At 37.5% G+C, this 23,311-nt stretch overlaps 2 protein-coding genes across 6 annotated transcripts in view; one reads left to right on the forward strand and one right to left on the reverse strand.

Moving 5' to 3' along the window:
• The window catches only part of chrac1 (chromatin accessibility complex subunit 1), a 443,634-nt gene that overhangs the window by 96,819 nt on the left and 323,504 nt on the right, over window positions 1-23,311 (reverse strand). The window lies entirely within an intron of this gene.
• The window catches only part of ppp1r9a (protein phosphatase 1, regulatory subunit 9A), a 61,188-nt gene that overhangs the window by 28,573 nt on the left and 9,304 nt on the right, over window positions 1-23,311 (forward strand). For all 5 annotated transcript variants that reach the window (XM_055219980.2, XM_055219981.2, XM_055219979.2 and 2 more), the window contains exons 6-15: window positions 3,659-3,794; window positions 9,570-9,722; window positions 10,099-10,152; window positions 12,470-12,699; window positions 15,467-15,563; window positions 15,759-15,906; window positions 19,199-19,278; window positions 22,490-22,577; window positions 22,827-22,884; window positions 23,096-23,155. In XM_055219980.2, coding sequence (XP_055075955.2) covers window positions 3,659-3,794; window positions 9,570-9,722; window positions 10,099-10,152; window positions 12,470-12,699; window positions 15,467-15,563; window positions 15,759-15,906; window positions 19,199-19,278; window positions 22,490-22,577; window positions 22,827-22,884; window positions 23,096-23,155 — 1,104 coding nt within the window. The remainder of the gene's footprint in view (window positions 1-3,658; window positions 3,795-9,569; window positions 9,723-10,098; window positions 10,153-12,469; window positions 12,700-15,466; window positions 15,564-15,758; window positions 15,907-19,198; window positions 19,279-22,489; window positions 22,578-22,826; window positions 22,885-23,095; window positions 23,156-23,311) is intronic.

Raw genomic sequence — 23,311 nt, forward strand, 5'->3', positions numbered from 1 at the left:
CTTTTAACAATTTTCATTTAATTAAATAGCTTATTGATTTCTTACATAGCCGACCAGACTCCATCACTCCATCAATTTATTTGAAGCTTAAAGTTCTTTCTAAGATTTGCTAGCCTGGTTATATTTGCCAAATCTATTCTCTCTTCAAAAACACTTCATGCCCGAAATTAGATTAAAGATCAAAAAAGTGCCTTTCAGTTAGACTGACCATTTGAAACACATAATTTAAACATGAGTGTATTTTTATTTCACAACTGTCTTTCTCAATTCTTGAATACACTTTTCTTTTTCGTAATTCCTCTCCCATTTTTGTCGAGGAGGCAGCATGGCCCAGATTCTCCATTTGTGCTATATTTACCCTACTGTAGGAATTAAAGCAGGTCTGTAACTGCTCCAGTGACCACCAATAAATATATCAAGATTGACACTCTATTACCACTGTTTCATTGCAGTGATGATTCAGTGTCAGATTCAGGGGGTTCTTAGCGGGTTTAGCAGGAATGCCTCCCCCTCTGTAAGGTACTAAATCGCATCCTGTCACCCCAGATGTATGTGAATATTAATAGTGGCTTTCGCCAGTAAGGGAGCTTCGTCTCAGAACAGTTGGGACTCTGCGTGTGGTTCCAGTTTTGAAGACGAAACTGTTTCCAGGTCAGTTGTTATGCAGATTGAGCGGAGATTCTCAGCGTCGTGTGGTATTGACCCAGTTGTTGCCTTGGATATAGATCAAATTTAGGCTCTTGTATGTGCTTAATGCAGGGTGATTAGGACTCCCCGCTGAACGCCCCTGCTGCATCTCCTGTTTATGAGTTGTGTTTTGTACAATTTGGTGAAAACAGCACAGAATAAAGTTAATGTTACTTGATGAGTTTTTACCCCTTAAAATTGATGTGTGACTTTTTTATCTTAAAAATCTTTCTCTTATCCCATGTGTAACTTTAGCCAGTTGATGGATGGGTAACACTTTGCAATAAGGTTGTATTAGTAAACATTAGTTAATGCATTAACTAATTAGAAATAGTATTGTTTTTTTAGAACGTATTAATTCTTGTTAATGTCAATACAGTTATTTATTTCATGGTGCATTAATTAATGTTAACAGTTACAACGCTTGATTTTATAAATGTATTAGTAAATGTCGAAATTAATATGAACAAAGATTGATAAATGCTGTAGAAGTATTGTTCATTGTTAGTTCATGTCAGCTAATGCATTAACTAATTGTTAACAAAATACAACCTTATTGTAAAGTGTTACAGATGGATCATTTTAACTCTTTACCGCCAGGGCGCCAGCATTTTTCATGATTTTCACAAAAGTTTAATGCCTTCCAGAAAATGTTAGTCTTAAAATATATAAACATACAATATATCAAATGAAAGAACAGAATCACTGAAAAAAACTACTTTTAAAATTTACTAACAATTTGCACGTACTTTTTTTAAGTAAAATTTACTGTTTATTTAAGTACAACTTACCTACTAAATTCAAATAAAATCTACTTAATAATGCATGAAAAACATGTAAATGTTACTTCATTTTTTTTTAAGTTAGATTTATTTTAAAAGTCTAGTTAAAGTCTTTTCGTTTTTTTTAATTGAAGCATTGCTGTACATATATATATATATATGAAGAGTTTGGTTCCAAAACGCAATAAATCCATTTTGACAAATTTTGGTAAAAACGTGTTTTCTATACCAAGAAAGTGACAAGATGAAAACAACTATTTTCTGTTACAAACTTTCACATAGCATCTTTAGGTTATAAAAACATAAAAAATTCAAATCCATAACTTGATTTTCAAAGATTTATTATAAAAACTAATTCTTTTTTCCACAAAATGCAATAAATCCATGAGAGTTTTTTATTTCAAAATGCTATAAATCTATTGAATCACAGTATAAATGTGCATTCATCTTTACCATTTTATATTTATTTAGTTGACTAGTGGTATACAATGATTAAAAAATAAACATTAATGGCATTAACCAAAACACTTACTTTGTTATATTTAGAACACATTGCTGCGGTTATACTTGACGTCGTCTCTTTACATTTTCACAGCGATCAGCTGTAAAATGTTTTGGTCCCGCTCGATTTTCGTTGACTTTGAGTAAAATAATGTAAAGTTTTCATAAGATCCTCTGGGGTCAATGTTTTAGCATGAGAAGCTGGATGCTGTCGGGAGAACAAGCACCCGAGTGCCTCTCGCGGAAATTATTAGATGTTGATGGCTTACGTTTCTTTCCCGTCACAGAAAACCACCACAGGTTTAGCAATGCAATGAAAGTATTATTTTGTTTTGTTTGTTGATCACGAAGTACAAAGTAGATGAGGAAAACTAGGACTCCGTGTACTCAGCGCGGCGCCATTGTTTGTTTACATTGCGTGACTGGTGGGCTGTAATATCAGGAATGGATTTATTGTGTTCTGTAAAAAAGGAGGAGTGGCGTTTGTCGCATTTTGGGAAAAAAGGGAGAAAAGATGACAGAATATCACGGCGGGTATTGGATTTTGCGTAAAATTAAGAATGAACTTTTAATTAATGACCTGATATAATATTGATTTTGGCAGTAACTCATTTTTTTCAAAAATGGCGTTTATCGCGTTTTGGAACCAAACTCTTCATATATTTCTACACCAAAAAGTTCATTTTTTTAGTGCTCTCTGCTTTCAAACAAGAAAGCTGTTTCATTCTACCTTAATTTGTTTTCTTTTTATCACCTCTCAAATATGGTTAGGTTTCTTCAAAAACACCATTTATAATTCCATTTTTGTGAAGGACTTTTGATAGAGATCAGATGCAGAGCGATCCTAAAAACTTTCACAGACATACAGCTGTTTGCCCTAGGGCGATACTTCCATGTTTTATAATTTGCCTTAGAACACAACCTGGTGGATAATAGCGGTATTGCGGAAAGCCAGAAATACTTGTCATTGGCAGGGAAGCATTTTCTCTTAATTGATGAGTTCACTCGTTAATGGTTGGGAAAGAGTTAAGAGATGCAAACACAGACACTGTGTGCAGTAAGAGAATTTGTATTTTCTGATATTTTCTATTTGATTTCAGTTAAAGCATTGTGCTGCTCAAATATTCAGTTTGCATTAGTCATTTATCATATGACCTTGGTAGAAAGGCCTCCAACTATAATCTTTGAAATATAGGACTTATTATAAGGTACCATTTACCAGCAAAGTGAAATTGAAAATGTTGCTTTTAGCCAGACAATTCAAGAAAAGACATACATCACTTTAAGATAAAACATGTTTTTGCACAGTTCTCTGTTTAGTTCAATGACACTCCATTTCACATTCCTATCATTTTTTAACCTATCTTCCATTTAAAATCTATTGTGTTATTCTTAAAGCCAGGCCCAAAAGAAACCAAAATAAGTGTTTTTCCCTTTTCACTGTTCATTTTTGGGCAAAATCTGTAGAAGTGCGCAGAAAGGATTTGAACACAGTAAAATGTGTTAAATGGGACATTATAGTAATACATGCAAAAAGCAAATACAAAAAAATTGCACACAAAAACATGAAAGAAATGAATAGGGCTCAGGTTCTGCATGCCGATTCAGTGTGGCTTTGCTTATAGTACTTTTATCCATACTAAATTTGATCATCAAGCCCCTCCCTTTTAATTGGTTTGTCTTCGCAGGTTTGTGATTGGCCGAGAGCGTCCGGGACAGCAGAGCGAGGTGGCTCAGCTCATCAGTCAAACTCTGGAGCAGGAGAGACGTCAGAGAGAAATGATGGAGCAGCAGTATGCTCAATACGATGCTGATGATGATGAGGTAAGGACAGAAAACGTCTCTGATACAGATCCAAGCTTGTCTAAACATGTTACAGCCTGACTGAACAGGTTAATCGGCCATCAAGAGCCTGTTGGAGCAGGTTCAAATCTATTATTCACTATTTATCCATAGCCTACTACAAGCCTACACCTGTTACAACTTGTCACATCAGAGTGCAGCAAGATCAATTAGTTCTGCTGGTTGAAATCAGTATGTTTACCTGTCAGGTTACATTAAACCTATACTGATAATGATCTATCTATCTATCTATCTATCTATCTATCTATCTATCTATCTATCTATCTATCTATCTATCTATCTATCTATCTATCTATCTATCTATCTATCTATCTATCTATACAGTACGTACCGGTATTATGTATATGTGTGTCATACATTAGTGGAGAGCTGATGTATCTTTTTATATTTCTATTCATCGAACAGATATTGTTCATTTTTCATTAGCAGATCAGGAGTATGTCTGGCTCTCCAGGCATCCTCCTAAAGGGCCACAAATCTGTTTTCATATCTGTGTGCCACGTAAGTCACATTTATTTGTTTTAGACGAGTGCAGAGAGGTGCATTTTCATAATGCACGGTGTGTTGTCACGATGGCTGGATTCTGTATTAAAGCGCCAATGACTGACTGAGGGAAACATTGAATTAACCACTTGCAATGATTCAGAGATAATTACATCAGTAGTCCATGCCAAGCAATTTCTACCTGATGATTTCGAGGACACGGACGATTTAGCATTATGGGCTCCGCAGAATGATGCAAGACCTTACGTGCGATTGCAAGAACCAATTTTTAATGCCTGTCATTATTTGTCAGCGAGAAATCCGTCAGTGTTTTGAGCCAAGACTTTGTGCATTGTTTATAGCATCGATTTCTCTATCAGCTGAGTGTTATTGAATCAAAATCTCACGTTACACATTTTTAGATGTGATTGTTTTGATTCTAAAGGCACCCATATGCAGTGCTCGGTCTCAAACCAACATCTTGACTTGTTTATCATCTGCTTTCGTGTCTTGATATGGTGCAGCGGTTGTCTTAAATACTGACTATGCTCTTGAAATGACTGTGTAATCAGCCCTGTTTTATAATTCTGGCACAGGCTGTTTCTCCCAGCAGACAGGCTGCCCAGAAGGAATTGTAATGAATGTGGCAGTCCTCGCAAAAGATGTGTGTGGGTATCTGTTCCTGTATATGTGCCATGTGTGTGCTTGAGCATCAGTGTGTGTGGATGACAGAATATATATCTATATATATTCTCACAAAATCAGACATGGTGCTGAAGCAGAATCATGTGAACCTGCCTAAAAGATTCACAGGCTGACTGCCAGTAGTAAATGGTCTTAAAAACAGCAGCTCCCCACAGGACCAGCTGCTGTCTTGGAGGATGTCTTGGAACGGGTTGGAAAGATTTATTGTCTTTATGGAGAAAAAGGGGCATAGTGAAAATATTTGGACACTATTCATATTACTCAACTCTTTTCCTGCCAGCGTTTTTAAAAAAAGTTGCCAGTCAGCTCCGGCATTTTTTATGATTTCACAAAAGTTTAATGCCTTCCAGAAAAAATTATTCTTTAAATAAATAAACACACTATATATATATAATAATGAAAAACCCCCTGCTATCTTTTTTCTTTATTTTTAAAAAAATACCACATTTTGAGCAAAAAGCTGAAATAATTGCATTTTTGTGAAGGACATTTGATAGAGATCAGATTCAGAAAGATGAGCTAAACATACACAGAGATCTTACTGTTTAACCCAAGGGGATACTTCCGGGTTTTATAACTTGGGTAATAGCGCCACCTGGTGGATAATAGCGAAAATATGGATTGCCGTAAAAACTCGTCATTGGCAGGGAAGTGTTTTCTCTTGCCGGGAAAGAGTTAAAGGTGTAATGTGGATTTTTTTTGTAGCATCTAGCGGTGAGAGTGCAAATTGCAACCAACCTCAATTTCGAAACGCAAAGAGAAGCTACGGTAGCTGCCACAGGACAAACATGTTGTTGTCTGAAACGTGCTCTGTAGAACAGTTTGTCGGTTTAGGGCTACTCTAACAACATGGCTGCGACTTACATGTAAGGAGGTAATAAAAACAGTACAGTTCATTATGTAAGGTCTTCATACACCACTGATAATATAGAGACAGAGCGCAGTTATGCTAATTTGAAAACCACGCCCACCGGGGGGGAAACCAGTCCAGCAGTCTCCATTGACTTTGTATTGCGAGAAGCTGCCTCCTTGTCATTTCTGGATTATAACAAAAAACAGAATAATTGCTTAAAGCTGCTGTGTGGCAATATGTACAGCTAACAAGCCAAAGAACCCAGAAATAAGTTTTTATAAGCTGTCGAGCCGTAAAACCCATTCTTTAAGGAGAATAAAGTGGATCGCCGCCTACGTTTCCCCCTAGTGGACGCAGTTCTACTAATAGAAGTACTATGAAAAGTTGCCTGTATCCATTTTTGTGTCTTTAAACACTCGTTTTTTGGGGTCGACAGCTTATAAAAACTTATTTAAAGATTAAACTTAAAAACAGAATAATACCTAAAAGCTGTTGTGTGACAAGGTGTACATCTAACAAGCAAAAAAAAACCAAATACGTTTTTATAAGCTGTCGACTTCAAAAAACGAGCGTTTAAAGACACAGAAATGGAAACAGGCAACTTTTCATAGTACTACTATAAGTAAAACTGCGTCCAATAGTCGGCGATCCACTTTATTCTCCTTAAAAGCTGGGTTTTACGGCTCGACAGCTTATAAAAACTTATTTCTGGGTTCTTTGGCTTGTTAGCTGTACATATTGTCACACAGCAGCTTTTAGGCATTATTCAGTTTTTTGTTATAAGCCAGAAATGACAAGGAGGCGGCCTCTCGCAATACAAAGTCAATGGAGACGGTTGGATTGCTTTCCCCCCCGGTGGGCGTGGTTTTCAGGTTATGACGCGCTGCGCTCTGCCTCTATAGTTATTACATTACATTGCATTTTTGTAAGGAGATCCTTCTAAAAGTTACACATTGCACTTTTAAGGACATGCTGATGTGATTTCATCTATCAGTTTTCATTTAAAACCTTTAATGCCACTTGGTTGGATTTTGTTGCCTGAATGCTACATTCATACAGTTTTTGGTGTGAATTAAATGTGCAAATACTTACCAGCTAAGAAAAATAAGTAACTGTTACGTAACGTCGACGTAATATGATGTCCAAACTTACGTTGTTGTAACGAACCGAGTTACGTCATGGCGACCCGAAGAGTGAAATTCCTGGATTCGTCGCCTCGACGTAACTTCGCAACGTAATCTGTCTGTTTTTGGGTTAAATTTTTTTTTTTCGTGTGAACTACATTATGTTCTTTTATGATACATATAGTGTGTGCGTGGATGCGTGCGTGTGTGCATAGCAGATTGAGACAGATAGAGAAAGATGAGACACAAATGAGCTTAATGCAGTATAGTATTGTAGGTTTATGTACGGCCTCCTGCCAGGTGGATCATTTGATCTGAATAGTAGACCTCCTGGAGAACAGCCCTTGAACCCGGAAAACCAGATACAAGACCCAGCCAAGCAGAACCAACCTGTCTGTGTATCTGCACATCTATTCACCTAAAATCATTTGGCAGATTCACAAGCAAGCAGGATAAATAAATGCTCTTTTCTTCTGAATCTCTTTTCTTCTGAAAAGATAGCACTTTATATATTTTCCACAATTCCTGAATGAAATACTGAAGATGGGCCTTACATTTGTAAACCACATTTTTGCAGTTTTTGATGAACATTTTCTCATCCAAAAGTCAATGGTGACTTTGGTAAAGTGTTTTGGTAAAGGGTTGCTAGGGTGTTCGGGGTGGTTGCTAAGGCATTGACCGGTGGTTGCTAGGATGTTAGGTGTGTTTATTTCGAGGGGCAACCTTACGATCTCTCTGATAAAGCCAATACGGAAGTGATTTAAACAGCAATTCATCAACTGGCCGCTTGAGGCTGGCTCCAAAAGCTGGCTTCCCATAGACCTCCATGTTAAAATGCCCAACTTTACAGTAGAAAATAATATGTTTACAGCCTGGTACAAAAAGTGTTTTTGGTCTGTATTGCTAAGTTTGCCCTTCATGACAACTGTGAAGTTTAAACTCATCCGTTAAATTTATATTAAAGGATTAGTCCATTTTCTTAAAAGAAAAATCCAGATAATTTACTCACCACCATGTCATCCAAAATGTTGATGTCTTTCTTTGTTCAGTCGAGAAGAAATTATGTTTTTTGAGGAAAACATTGCAGGATTTTTCTAATTTTAATGGACTTTAATAGAGCCTAACATTTAATACTTAACTAAACACTTAACAGTTTTTTTCAACTTTCAAGTTTCAAAGGACTATAAAAGATCCCAAACGAGGCATAAGGGTCTTATCTAGCGAAACGATTGTCATTTTTGACAAGAAAAATAAAAAATATGTACATTTAAACCACAACTTTTCGTCTAGGTCCGGTCCAGCGCGACCTAACGTAAATGCGTAGTGACGTAGGGAGGTCACGTGTTACATATATAAAACGCACATTTGCGGACCATTGTAAACAATAAACTGACACAAAGACATTAATTAGTATCAGTTGACATACAACAACGTCGGAACGGTCCTCTTTCAAGACACTTAAAAACACTGGGGCGGAGTTTCGCGTTCGTCTTCTGTGACCCCTTGACGTCATGACGTATTGCGTTGGGTCAGCTGGCGCATTACGACCGGATCTACATGACGAGAAGTTGTGCTTTAAAAGTGTATATTTGTTATTTTTATTGTCAAAAATAACAATCGTTTTGCTAGATAAGACCCTTATGCCTCATTTGGGATCGTTTATAGTCCTTTGAAACTCCGTTGAAAAAACTGTTAAGTGTTGAGTTAAGTATTAAATGTTGGGCTCTATTAAAGTCCATTAAAATTAGAAAAATCCTGCAATGTTTTCCTCAAAAAACATAATTTCTTCTCGACTGAACAAAGAAAGACATCAACATTTTGGATGACATGGTGGTGAGTAAATTATCTGGATTTTTCTTTTAAGAAAATGGACTAATCCTTTAAGCCTTAAAGTTCTGCATAATTAAGGGCGTGGCCACTTGGGTGATGGTTGAACAGCCACTGCTGTCACTAGAGTCAAGCTAGGCAATCGTGGTTTCAGCAACCAGTCACCTCAGCTTCACCCACGTCCCGCCTTTTTACCCATTTTCGGTTATCCGCGAGTGATGCACCGCCAGGATGGCAACGGCAGGCACTGCCTACTTTAAGCTTCAAAAACAATCTTCAGAAACCTATGGGTGATGTCACGGACACTACGTCCATCTTTTTTACAGTTTATGGTTTATTTACTAGCCTGAGATGACAAGGCCCATCCCCAAATATCAGTGATGTCATGATAAAGCATTTTCCATGTCTGTAGCACAATCAATAAGTTCCATAACAAATCTGAACAGTTAGTGGGTTCAAGTTTCTAACGATAAGAGCAACTGCATGTCGTTGTCTCAAAATGTGAGAGCATGCAAAATTCTATAAATGCTTTTTATCAAAGTTCATGTTTCGATCATCTTAGCTGCGCTAGGTAATACGACACAAAAGTGAAATATGCTCTAGTGCCTGTTGGATAATATTTGGATACCGGAGACACAAAGACTGGACTAAACATCGCCCGGTCTATTAAAGACTGAATCTCCGGGCCAAATTGATTGTTCCAGTAAATGCAGAGTGGATGTTTATTCCCATGTGTCTGCTCAGACAGGAGAGTACGCCACGGATGAGGAAGAGGAGGCGGGACAGACGGCAACAGACCGAGACGTTGCCATTGAGGTTTTCGATTTACCAGAAAACGAGGACCTCATTTCACCATCTGAACTGGATGCCACCAAACTTTATCAGAAGTTCAGAGAGGTAAGACGACGCTGTCATGACATCCTGAGGGAAAATGTTCAATGAAGTGACTTTGGATTGAAGCATCTGATAAAAGAATAAATGTGAAGGATAAAGGATGTAACAGAATATAGATCACATTGATCCTTTTTAATTTGTCAAATTTGATTACTTGCCTCAAAACCCTGCTCTAAATGGTATACTCGAGTCTGGATTTATATTTATGCAGAGAGACGGTGAGTGAGAGATAGATAGATAGATAGAGAGAGAGAGAGAGAGAGAGAGAGAGAGAGAGAGAGAGAGAGTGAGAGTGTTGTCATGTCATGCTGGTCAGTGCACTTGAAGAGGAAGCTTGTCCTTGATCATTCAGTCATATCTCTTATCACTGTGTCTACAGCTGCAGATTAAACACACTGTCACTGAAGCTGAGATCCAGAAACTCAAGAACAAGGTAAGAGACCACATCAACTTAACCCTCTGTTCCCTCTAATGTTATTACATGAAAAAGCTTAATGTTTAGACAAAAATAAAACCCCTTCCTAATTTATATTTTAGAGTTACTTGGTAGATTACTACATTTGACAGCAATGTTGGATTTATATTTACACATAGGCTATAATAGTCATTTGGGGAATTATCTGTGGTGCATTGGATATAACATCACAGCCTGAATGATTAAAAACATATCTGCAGTGGCCGCCATGCATCAGAGTAATAAGCTACAAACTTGTCAAGTTTTTCTTTTTTTTAAAGATGCCTATAATATTGCACTGCAGTGTGCTTTGCTCTGCTGGGACAGAATAAGTAATACTGTACTATTGCATGTTTTCTTTCTCTGCCAGACTTTTTAATCTATTTTCATTAGTAAGCCTGTGTGAGCTGCATCTGAAGGGCTCACCGTGTTCCTCAGACTAATTTGCTTTTTGTTTTTCTTTCTTTTGTCGGAATAATAATACTAATATTTCCCATTGTCATAAAGGCAATAGTGCAGTACAGGTTGATTTTCTTCCTCAGGCCATATTTTGATTCACATGTAAAGCTGATGCACACAGCTTGTTATCTTATTGCTGAGAGATTTTACAGGATTATGGATTTACTGTATAGTGTCTTCATGTCATTGGCTCTGTTCATGATGTCTAGATTTTGCTCTTCACGGCCAAGTTTGGATTTGCTAATGCACAATACGACCAGGGATATTTATGAGGAAAGTAAATAGGGTTATTTCAAACCTTTATGATTTCATATTGTCATTAAAGGCATAGTTCACCCAAAAATGAAAATGATGTCATTAATGACTCACCCCCATGTCGTTCCAAACTTGTAAGACCTCCGTTTATCTTCGGAACACAGTTTGGGATGTTTTATATTTATTCCGAGAGCTTGTTGACTCTTCATTGAAGATCTACGTACGGTGTGCTGTCCATGTCCAGAGAGGTAATGGAAACATCCTCAGGGTGGTCCATGTGACATCAGTGGGTCAGTTAAAATGTGTTGAAGCATCGAAAATACGAAAATTACGACTTTATTCAGCATTGTCTTCTCTTCCGGTTCGGTTGGAAAACCTGTGGACGAGACTAAAGTCACGTGACTGCAGTTGACGCTTTATCCTCAGACATGTTTCTGAAGTTTTTTTTTCAAACTTACAGCATGCATCTCCCTCAGACAGTAAACGAAGCTCGGGCGCAAAAAAAAAGAGGCGGACCAGATAACACGTCAGCCATGTCACATAGCGTGACTTTAGTCTCGCGCATGCGCTTCACAACAGGACCGGAAGAGAAGACAATGCTGAATAAAGTCTTAATATTTGAAGAGTTTCATTGCAAAACGAGATAACCACCATTTTGTTAATTGTTCAGAAATCTTGTTTTTTGATTGTGCATTCCAATTAATTTCAATGCAACTGCAGTTGGTTTGTTTTGATTTAAACCTTCATAACTTAAAAAATACAGCTAAGAAGCACCATAAAACAAAATAATAACATGATAACATAATAATAAACATGTTTTGACAAAAATGTTAAAAAATGGATCTATCTCGTTTTGCAACGAAACTCTTCATTTGTTATTTTTGGACCAAAATGTATTTTCGATGCTTCAACACATTCTAACTGACCCACTGATGTCACATGGACTACTTTGATGATGTTTTTATTACCTTTCTGGACATGGACAGTATACCGTATGTAGATTTTCAATAAGGGTTCAGAAAGCTCTCGGACTAAATCTAAAACATCCTAAACTGTGTTCCGAAGATGAACGGAAGTCTTTCAAGTTTGGAACGACATAAGGGTAAATCATTAATAACATTATTTTCATTTTTGGGTGAACTATCCCTTTAAAGCTGATGTACTGTTTTAAGAGTTCTTCTGGAGAACATGAATGCAGAGACAGCTATATGAAAGCCATTAATAGGGTGATTATAGCAAAATAATGTAAACACTGTTGCTCTGTGGCACTATCAAGCTTTTTATTGAGCATCCCAACCAGCCTGACACATCAAGTTTAGCTCAGCCAGTGGTATGGGTTTGGGCTGGCACTTTTTGAGTTTGTCCAACCAATATCTGATGGTTGGGAGTCTGCGTGTTTGAGATAAAATCAGAATAAAAGCCGCAACATAAGTAATTATACACTTCACCTTTCATATTCTGTTATTCTTTGTGATTTTAAGATCACTGTAACCTCCTTTACTTATTTAAGATCATCCTTTTATGATTTTGAGGGTTATTTTACATTATTAATTTTTCTCCTGTGTTTTCACTTTTCATTTAGCTGGCTGCAGTGGAAAAAGAGAAGGCACGGTGGGAGAGAGAGAAGACACAGCTGAAGCAAAGCATCGAGGACAACAAGGAGAGGATGCTGAAATTGGAGAGCTACTGGATCGAGGCTCAGACGCTGTGCCATACGGTCAATGAGCATCTGAAGGAAGCGCAGAGTCAGTATCAGACCCTTGAGAAGAAATACAACAAGGCCAAAAAACTCATTAAGGACTTCCAGCAGAGGTACAGTACATGTTTACTGAGATCACTGAAAAATACAGTATTCTCAAAACATTAGTCCTAAAGCATAATAATTACATTTTAAGATAATTACAATATCAGCCGAGTGCTGAATAGAGAAGATAAGTGTCTTGATTATATGCTTGCCGTTTTGCCTCGAAAGCCCACAAATGAATCAATTACCATAAATGTCAACAAAAGAGCTTCTGATATATCTAAAGAAACTGTGTTGCTGTATGTAGGGCCAACGTAATATTATATACCGGGATTTTTCGCATTTCTTTTGACACAAAAGTTGAAATAGAAAAGAGCTAATGATGCATTTTCTTAAAAGCTTAAAAACATAGAGTACTACATGAGACGTTTAATAAAAAGTATTACAATTCCTAAAAAGCCTTAAATATCCTAAATTTAGAAAGTTTTTTGTTAAAAAGTTTTTTTTGTATTAACAGTGTTTTTTAAAATAAATTATGTAGGGAGAGTAATTGATTCATTTATAAAGAGTGTTGCCTTAAAACATTTATATCCTGCTAAATATCACTGTCCCGCCAGCGGGACGCCTACGTTTACTTCAGTGTTTTGCATTAGAATTCTTATCCAATCATGACAAACTATATATTGTTTGAAAACTGTAAGAGTTTAGATTTCATTTATCTTCACCATTTTGGTAAAGGAATGACATAGTAAGAGCCGTTTTCTACAATGCCACGGATCCACAGGTAGGCCCACTTTGTTGTTTAATGTAACACTAATAACCTATCCTAAACCTAAAAATCTGGACAAACTATATATCATTGGAAATCTCTAAGAGTGTAGTTTTCATATAGCATAACCATTTTGGGAAAATTATGACGTAGCGAGAGTCAGTTTCTAAAATGTCACACGACCACAGGTGGGCCCAATTTGTTTTTACATATTTATAACACTAAAACCCTACTCTAAACCTAAAAAAACATGACAAACTATACATGTAGTTTACATATTTCAAACCTATTTCATAATAATAATGCAGTGACAGTAATTTATTAATTTGTGACAAGAGTATGCAGCAAACTGTTGACACCTAGTGGCCGTTGTTGGTAAAACCACCAAAACTGTGACAAAAAGCCACATTTTTTAATGTTATTGAAATATTTGTATTTCTTAAAATAAATTTAAACTGCTATTACAATATTTTGGTTTAAGATTTTCACCTCCAGACACTTTTATGGAAAACCCTGAGGTGTCTTCTTTAAAACAAGACCAAGATTAGGCTTCTAGACCAAAAAATGTTAAGGTGTGCATTACATTTTCACCTATTATTTGTCCCACATAAGGGGTTAAAGTAAGATAATAATCATTTTGGCAAAGTATATAGACTCTAAGCATGGAAATTGCAGGAGGTTAGGGCATGAACTACCATCTCTTAAGGTTTTGTCCATTAAAGCAACACTAAAGAGTTGTTTTTACCTTAAAATAACGTTTCCAAAAAAGTTTCATCCACTCGAAACAGGGTGAACGGCACTTTCACATTCGCTTTGCAGCCCTCTATTGGCTAAAATCGCACTAAACAAGTTTCCAACAGTCGGGTTGAGTGAAAACTACAAAAACTTGCTTTACGGCAGACTTACAAACCAATCAGAGCCAGCTTTGCTGCAGTAGGCTAAATTATTTACGACAGTGGTAATGGACAATTCCGCTTCCAACCTGTAAAAAAACTCTTTAGTGTTGCTTTAAAAAGGGCTTAATTTTTGATTAAATTCGTAGCTGATAAAAGCTCGATCCAATCACAGCGGAAACTTGTCTATCAAGTTTTAAGGACTCGCCAAGATAACACCCAAATTCCATACTTGCGGAGACCAAAAGACAAGGAAACATCCTAAGTCAAGGTTGGTGGCCTTTGTACTTTCTGTGGGGCCAAACACAATCACCTCAGTCTTCTCTTCATTTAAAGGCAGAAAGTTTTGGGCTAGCCAAGCTTTAACTTGATCTAAACACAATAAAAGAGATATAATAGACAAGGGGTCATTTTTCTGAAAAGGTAAGTAGATTTGAGAATCAACCACATAGAAACGACACCCCATATTTCCTCAGAATGGAGCATATAAAGAGAAAACAGGGTCCAATAAAACAGTAAAGGTCCAATAACAGGTAATAACTATGTAAAAAACTACCTTTAAAATCTTTAAAAGTGATTAAATTAAATGCTTGTTATGTAAGTGTGCTCTTAGATTTAAAATATTTACTTAAGATCTAATAATTAAGTTCAAGGAGGTTCGTCTGACCAAAAAGTTAGAAAATTCCTGGATTGTATTTTATAGATTATGAATTAGATCGCAAATGACTGTAAAACAAAATCCTCTTATTATGTATGCCTTCGATTAATTCCCACGATGCACTGGGAACTTCACTTGACGTGTCTGTGTGGCTAAAGCCTGTACTGAGTCTCACACAGTGTTAATTTCCCTGCATGAGATGGAGCGCGAGCAGCCGAGTGTGTGATAATCTTTGCGGTCGTATCCGTCTCAACTGCTGTCCTCTGGAGTCTGACTTCGTTTAATTGCCTTTACCCTTCAGGCATCGATGCCATAGTTAAATGTAGAGACCTAACCCGTGTCCAGGCAGACAGGCCTGAAGTCAGCGGACGGCATTGAACTGGACGTTTTCATTTTTTTGTTGTTTGCACGGTAAAGAACCTTCAAGAGAAACTAATAGGTCAATGTACGCCACGCACACATATGATCAAACTTTTCTCCAAATCATTTACATTTACTTTCTTACTGTCTGTTAGAGAGCTGGAGTTCACCCAGCGAGAGGATGCAGAGAAGAAGAAGCTGGAGGAGGTGGAGAAGAATCATTTGGCTGAAATTCAAAGCCTTCAGTTAAGGGTAATTAACCACACACACATCAGATTCTTTCCAGTGCATTTCTTAGCAACTGTGAAATCATTCAAGGTCTATCAGTAGTTAGCACAATGTTACAATTGAACAAGATTGTTACTGTATGTGTTCTAGCTGAGATGAGCTAGGAATCATCTTTTAATCGATGGCTATTGTATCAGTTTTTGGTGTGATTTTGTATAGATTGCTTCTCTGGAGTCAGAGCTGATGCAGCTGATGAAACAAAATGGCATCCAGGTAAACAATAACAACAACAGCGCGGAGAGCCGAGCACAGTTGACCGAGAGACTGATAGCGTTACAGTGTCCGAGGAGAAACGTGCCTGATGGGGGTGAGCTCCAAACACATACAGTACAAACTCCCAAACACTTTGCACAGAGAGAGACACTTTATCTAGAGCTTTTTTTGTACCAGAACTATTAATAGTGATACAGGTGAAGCACCATACACGTACCAGATGGGCATCATTATATTGTGACATGAAACAATTAATACACATAATAGGTCGACAGATTTCTATTTGGGTCTCTATACAAGCTGTGCTTAAAGTTGCCATGAAAATATTATGAAATTTTTTTTAGGAATGTTGTTTTTTTACAAATTACTTATCTGTTACTTTATTTTTTTAATTAATATGCCCACATAATCTTTAATAAAAAACGCAGATCTCCTCCCCTCCTCAAAACGATCTCTCTTTACTTCCAGTCATATGGTATGGCAGGTGGGCGGGATCCCAAAGGGAAGATTGCAGCGATTAGCAATTAGCAACACGACCCAACATCAAAATTTAAATCCAGCCCTGCCTTATTTCATTTCAGAAGCCGTTTTCACTCGGATATACGTCACCACGTAGAGAATAAGGCTACTTCCGTTTCATGGCGACTTTAATGGAAGAATAGGGGAAATGAAAATATTTTTAGATACTTGGGAGGGGAAATATTGCAAATATATTTACATTCACCCATGAGGCTTGTTTCCATAGCTTCAAGCTAAAGTCACAATGGCAAGTCAAGATATAATAAACATTTGTTTTTGTTTTTACATATACATATATACAGTACATACATATACAGTACTGTGCAAAATCTTATGCTGCATTCACACCAGCAGTGGTAGAGGTGGCAAGCAAGAGTGATTTCACTGTTAAGTCAATGTGAAGACGCGTTGACGTGCTTTTGGAGGTCTCGCGGCGTGAATGCGGCGTTTAGCACGCCGCGTCAGACGCGATTCCGCCTCATTCGCGCGCCTTTTTCACGCGAATTGAGCATTTGGCGTGGTACGCGCGAATGGTGCCTTTTGTGCATTTTGCGTTTGACGCGAATTTGCGACTGATGCACAAGTTGAAAAATTGTAACTTTGGTGGATTTTCAAGCCGCGTTAACCAATCAGGAGCCTGCTTGCTGCTGTGGTGGCAGCCCCGCCCGGAGTCACTAATTCAACATGGAGGAACGCTTGAGCAGTCACCCGGAGCTATACGACACAAATTTCTTATTTCTATAGAGACAGGAATAAAAGGACCTCGCTTGGAAGAGTGTCAGTAAGGACATTGTGCAACCTGGTATGTTGTAAATACACATTTCACTTTTGAGTCACGTGACGTTTATCGATCCGCTATTTTCCCCCATAGTAAGGTTACCAAACACAAACCGGTAACTCTCTCGATGAATGCACAATCAACATCAGGCATCTTGCAAACAGACAACCGCATAGCACTTGCCCCTCCCACAAGAAGCGGATTTCGCCTCTGACGCACATCAAATGCTTGCTTTTTTCACGCGTCTACTTCGCTCCAGATGCGCGAATGCATTCAAAATGTTCAAGCGGCTAGCTAGACATGGTAGACGCGATTTTGACGCCTCAAACGCGGCTGGTATGAACCCAGGGTTAGGCCACCACCACTAGACTTGTTGTTTAAGAAGTTTTATACCACGAATCTGTTGAATGCTTCATTCTGATTGGTTGAGAAATGTTTTATGGGTGTTGATTATTTTTCTGACACAACTGATCTGTTAAATGTCTTAAAATAACCACCAGAACAATGTTTGTGGTAACCGGTATAAGAGGAATAATTGACTCCGGTCCTTTGAATTATTTTAAAATAATGCACAGCTGAGGTGTAACGGCACTCCGCTTCGCGTCGTGCCGCATTACCACCTTGGTGTGCATTATTTTCTTATAATTCAATGGCCCGTCGTCAATTATTCCTTACTTAATGTCCATCCATTTTTATTTTTTAATCTATTTTATTAAGATACAAACAGAAAAATATGTACAAAAAAAATAACAAATTAAATTTTCAGGACTAAATGTCTTTAGGCATTGTCTGTGTTTAGTGTGACCTCTCTTGGCACTAAACACATCTATATATATATATATATATTTATACCACGGGTCTGTTGAATGCTGCATTCTGATTGGCTGAGAAATGTTCTATGGGTGTTGATTATTTTTCTGTAAACCGCACACCTATCTTTTCAAATGTCTTAAAAATAGGCACCAGAGCAATGTTTGTTGTAACCGTGGTATAAGCGGAATAATTGACTCCGGTCCCTTGAACTATTTGAAAATAATGCACACCTGCGGTGTACCGGCACTCTGCTTCGCGTCGTGCCGCATTACCACCTTGGTGTGCATTATTTTCTTACAATTCAATGGCCCGTCGTCAATTATTCCTTACATATTACAAAATTGTATACAAAATATTTCAAATATAGTAATGCAAGTTATAATGTTATATCACCTGGTAGAGCTATGCACTAGCAGTGCAAAAGTTCATGGGTTCGATCACAGGGAACGCCCATGTATAGCTTGAACGCACTTTAAGTCACTTTAAATAAATTGGTATTTTCATTAGGGAGAAGGATGAGTTTTCATAATCAGATTGCACATCCTCATTTGTGTTACATTTTTTTACCCCATGTGTCACTTTTTCTTGCATAGCTTGTACACAACCTGTTATCCATGTTATGTAACAGTATGTAAATGATTTAACCTTGCGGTTGCACACAAATGAGCCCTGATAATGAAATTAAACCAGTACTGTTCACCTCAGATGCTCTGTGCTTCATACTCCACACATTCAGGTCTAATGAGTGTGCTGGCCCTTTAAATCTGCCTATTCTGAATCTGCTATGATAAGAGAGGACAGCATAGGAAAGCTGATTGAATGCATTGTGACTGAATGAGGCAGATTATAAAGAGGTCCTGCTGTAGAGACGGCCTCAGTTCACTGAAACGCTCTTCAGCGGGGATATTCTCAAACCCGTTTCAATAAGAGCCCATTTATACAAATATCTGTGAAGAGCATGTGGCAGTACAGGACATGTAAAGAAATAAACACTGCCTGTTGAAGGATTATGTTTTCATAAACTACTAAATATTTGAGATTGGCTTTCAGATTTGTCTTTATTCCCTAAAAGCTGTGTGTAATTTGATCAATGTTAAAATACTCTTTATAAGACTTTATAATAATGCAACTATATTTTCACAGAGGCAAGGATCCAAGTTTAAAGTTTTTTGTTATTACAGTTTTTTGGGGTGCATGCATTACATTTTGGCACTTTAATATCACTGTGTATTTTGGACTATGTTATATAATCATAGAGCTCTGTTTTTTGTGCTAGAACTGTGTGAGATGACAAGAATCACTGGAGCACAGAGAACTGAGATCCGTTTTGCCGAGAGACAGAGCCTGGAAGAAAGGGTAAAACTCTCTCACACACACATACATCTCACAGAGGACATTTAGACAAAGAGCATGATAACACTTGGTCAATAGTAATCTATTCAATATCAAGTCAATTGTAATCTCATACTTCATAGGGTTGCACAATATTCTATTAACATTGAATGTGTTTCTGCTGTATGAATGGTCAACGCTGTTGTCTTATCAAATGAAATTTTATTTTTATTTTAGATCTATTTTATGATCAATATTACATTTTAGGCGGTGATATCAATTTCCAAATAGACAGTTATTAAAAAGCTGTTTGTGTCTGAACCCTAACATTACATCTGTTGAACCTAATGTAAGGGGGTTCATTCAGTTACAGGAAATGTTCATTTTGACATCAGGTTATCAGTTATTTAAGGTTACTATGTTACTACTACTAATGCTATGCAGTATAATAAATTTCATGACTGAATTGAAAGGAGTCTTCTTATTTGGAGTAAATTGATAAAAATTGCGTTATTTTACAGACAACTTTGTGCTTCACAATTTTTATCTAGGGGTGCACCGATATATCGGCCGATAATGCTTGGTATGCTTCTCAATGAATTACGGTAAAATGCAGCTTAATCCAAAAGCCAGAGGGCGCTCTCGTGCATAAACATGCAGTTATGACACGCAGCTCCAGGAAATTGCTTAAAGGTGCAGTGTTTAAATTTTAGCGCCATCCAGTGGTAAGGTTGCGAATTGCAACCAATGGCTTAGTCCACTGCTCATCCCTCGCTTTTGAAACACATAAAGAAGCTACGGTAGTCACCACCGGACAAATATGTCATCATCGGAGACAACTTGGTAAAAAAATGTGTCCGTTAGGGCTTCTGTAGAAAAATGTCTTTATACACCCCTGATAATATAGTTTTGTATATTATTTTGCATTTCTATCAAGAGAGCCTTCTAAAAGTTACACACTGCACCTTTAAGGATATATTTATACTGCTGTTCTACAAACCTTTTCAGGTATTTTCGTGATAATAAAGAATATGTATAATGATTATGTTTGACGAGTGTTGCTTTTTCAAATGCACGTTATAAACGACTCAAACTAACAGTGATGTCAGATCGATAAGGATCAAAAGCCGTAGTACATAAAATAGCCGTGAGTAATATTGGCTGTGCGATTCAAAATAGTTATCGGCCACGTATTATTTAAGCAATATCGCTCGAGTAGGAGTGTGATATAGCTCTTTATACCACGGGTCTGTTGAATGCTGCATTCTGATTGGCTGAGAAATGTTCTATGGGTGTTGATTATTTTTTTGTAAACCGCACACCTAATTTTTCAAATGTCTTAAAAATAGGCACCAGAGCAATGTTTGTGGTAACCGTGGTATAAGCGGAATGATTGACTCCGGTCCTTTGAATTATTTGAAAATAATGCACACCTGCGGTGTAACGGCACTCCGCTTCGCGTCGTGCCGCATTACCACCTTGGTGTGCATTATTTTCTTATAATTCAATGGCCCGTCGTCAATTATTCCTTACATATCATCACGGCTGTGATTAGGCCGTAGGCAATCACAGCCGTGATGATATAAAGCTATATCACACGACTCCGAGAGCGATATTGCTTTTATACAACAGTTCGACGGCACACGTTTGAAAAACGAAAACTAGAAAACAACAACGGAGTAGTTTTAAAAGCCTCTTTGTTTGAGAACTACTTCTTCTGCCACGGATTTGAGGGCGGCCAGAATGACAGGTAACACTTTCGGCTGCTTTGATTCTCATATTAACTCAATGGACGGATTCGCCATTTTTAAATATTAAAATTTCTTGGTCACAAAGTGTGTTTTAAGATTAGTTCAGTCGAGAATATATATTTATTATATTTAAATCTACAGTCAAATAGTAAAGATAGCGCCTGTTTGAACGTTTGCTTAGTGAGATTCGGTACGTATGAGAACCAAAGCATGAGCGGACGTCAGTGTTCACTCGCCCCGCTGACCACCGCCCTCTCTGGGCTACATCTCTGACAGGGATTCCCTGGCTCTCATGTTGGCCTGATGGTCAAAAATGAGATCAAATCAGCAGTATTTGGTGTCATGATGAAACTATTATTTGTTTTTTTATTCATATTTAGTGTCTTTTGTGTTGTTATTGTTTTGGCGCGAGGTAAAAGTTAATAAAACTATACTTATATAATGTTACTATTGGTTTACCATTACATCTTAACGCGATACGAGCACTCGGTTATTATTAGACTTCGTTCTTGTCAGTACTATATAAAACAGTTTTTTATAAGTGTCAGAGAGATGTTTTTGCATGCTGCTTATAAATATACCAGTGGCGATATCTCATAACATGTTTTAATAGTCACGTCGCGATTAAATAAATGATCAAAGTCCACATTTAAAAGCTGCGGTGCTTACCTGCAGTTCCACGGTGTTTTCGCGTTCTGATAAAAGATATAGCTCCAGAAAAAGTGTGTTTATATTCCTCTTTCCAAGTGTTAATCGTCCACACGATGTGACAAGACATTACTTCCATTAACTTTAACGTAACATCCAAGAGCGCTGATCTTTGACGGAATAATACTTCTGATTGGGGATTCACAGACTGATTTATGAGCTAGTGAACTAATGAGACACACGGAGAGTTTAAAAACAGGGCGTCTGTGTTTTTCCATTCAGAGATGAGCCTGTTTAGGATCTCCATTCACTAAATGGCGGAATGATACGAAAGGTGAAGTGGTTTCTGTGCCGTTATCAGTACAATATCGCATAGCTCTTAACCAATCAGATTCGAGAACCAGAAAGAACTGTTGTATAATAGTGTATATCGGTATTTATTGGTGCACCCCTACTTTTATCATAAATTTTTGATGATGCAGTTTTGGACACGCAGGGGGGGTTAAGGGATTAGAGCGTACTTTAAGGTTAACTTATAGAAATATTTTTTAAGAAACACATCTGCAGAGAAACAAAAAGGAGTTCACCAATGGGTCAGCAAATAACAGACAGGAAACAGTGTATTGTTGCTAAGATCAGATTCACTTGGGTATTGAAAATCTCTTTCTCTCTCTTACACACACACAAGCACGCACGCATGCATGCACGCGCGCGCACACACACACACACACATACACACACACACACACACACACACACACACACACACACACACACACACACACAGGCATGCATACACACACTGACTTTCTTTGTCTACTGTACTGTATCTGCAGGGCTCTGGGCCTCAAACCTCCAGTGTGTCTGATGGCATAGTGGATCCTCTCAGGGACCTGCAACGTCAGCAGGGACCTAATAATGAAGGTAAATGGACCAAACCATAGCTAACTGATTAGGGCTCATTTGCACAGCTTATTAATTATGTATAAGACCTGAGGGACACAATAATAAAGAATTCCCAATATAATAAATAATGTAACTAATGTAACATAACTATACATATCAGCAGTAGTTTTTTTAACCCAAAGAAACATCTGTTCAATGGCGTCTTGTAATTTAGTGTCAACATCTTTGTAAATGTCGAGTGGTAAAATATACCTGATGTTTGTACAGTTTCCAGCTCTTCAGTGAGTGAAGCGGAGAAATCCAGCAAAAAGCTGCTAGACTTAAGGCAAGATGATATGTTTTATTTAATGGTATTTATTGTATGCATGTGTTAAAATAAACCGCTTTATGGTTATATGAACTAATAAGGTCAACAAGTATTCTGTTTTGTTTATGTCTATTGATGCACAGTCAAATTGAACAGCCGAAACTATACCAATAAAAATGCCTGTAAATGTTGGCATGCTTCTGTTAATACATTTGAATTATTCTCTCAGGTCATCACTGAAGAAAAGTAAAGGGAAAGAGCAGGATCCAAAAGCATCTCCTGGTATAAGGTAAATAAAACACCACATACCTCATTTACTTTGTACCATAAATCAAGTTAATACATAATCTATTTAGAAAGAGCCCATGAATGCAAATGTAGTAATGTAGAATGTAACATTTAGGCAGTGCTGGCCCGAGCATCTTAGGGGCCCTAAGCAGAATTT

This window comes from Misgurnus anguillicaudatus, chromosome 20 (assembly GCF_027580225.2).
Source record: "Misgurnus anguillicaudatus chromosome 20, ASM2758022v2, whole genome shotgun sequence".
NCBI lineage: Eukaryota > Metazoa > Chordata > Actinopteri > Cypriniformes > Cobitidae > Misgurnus > Misgurnus anguillicaudatus.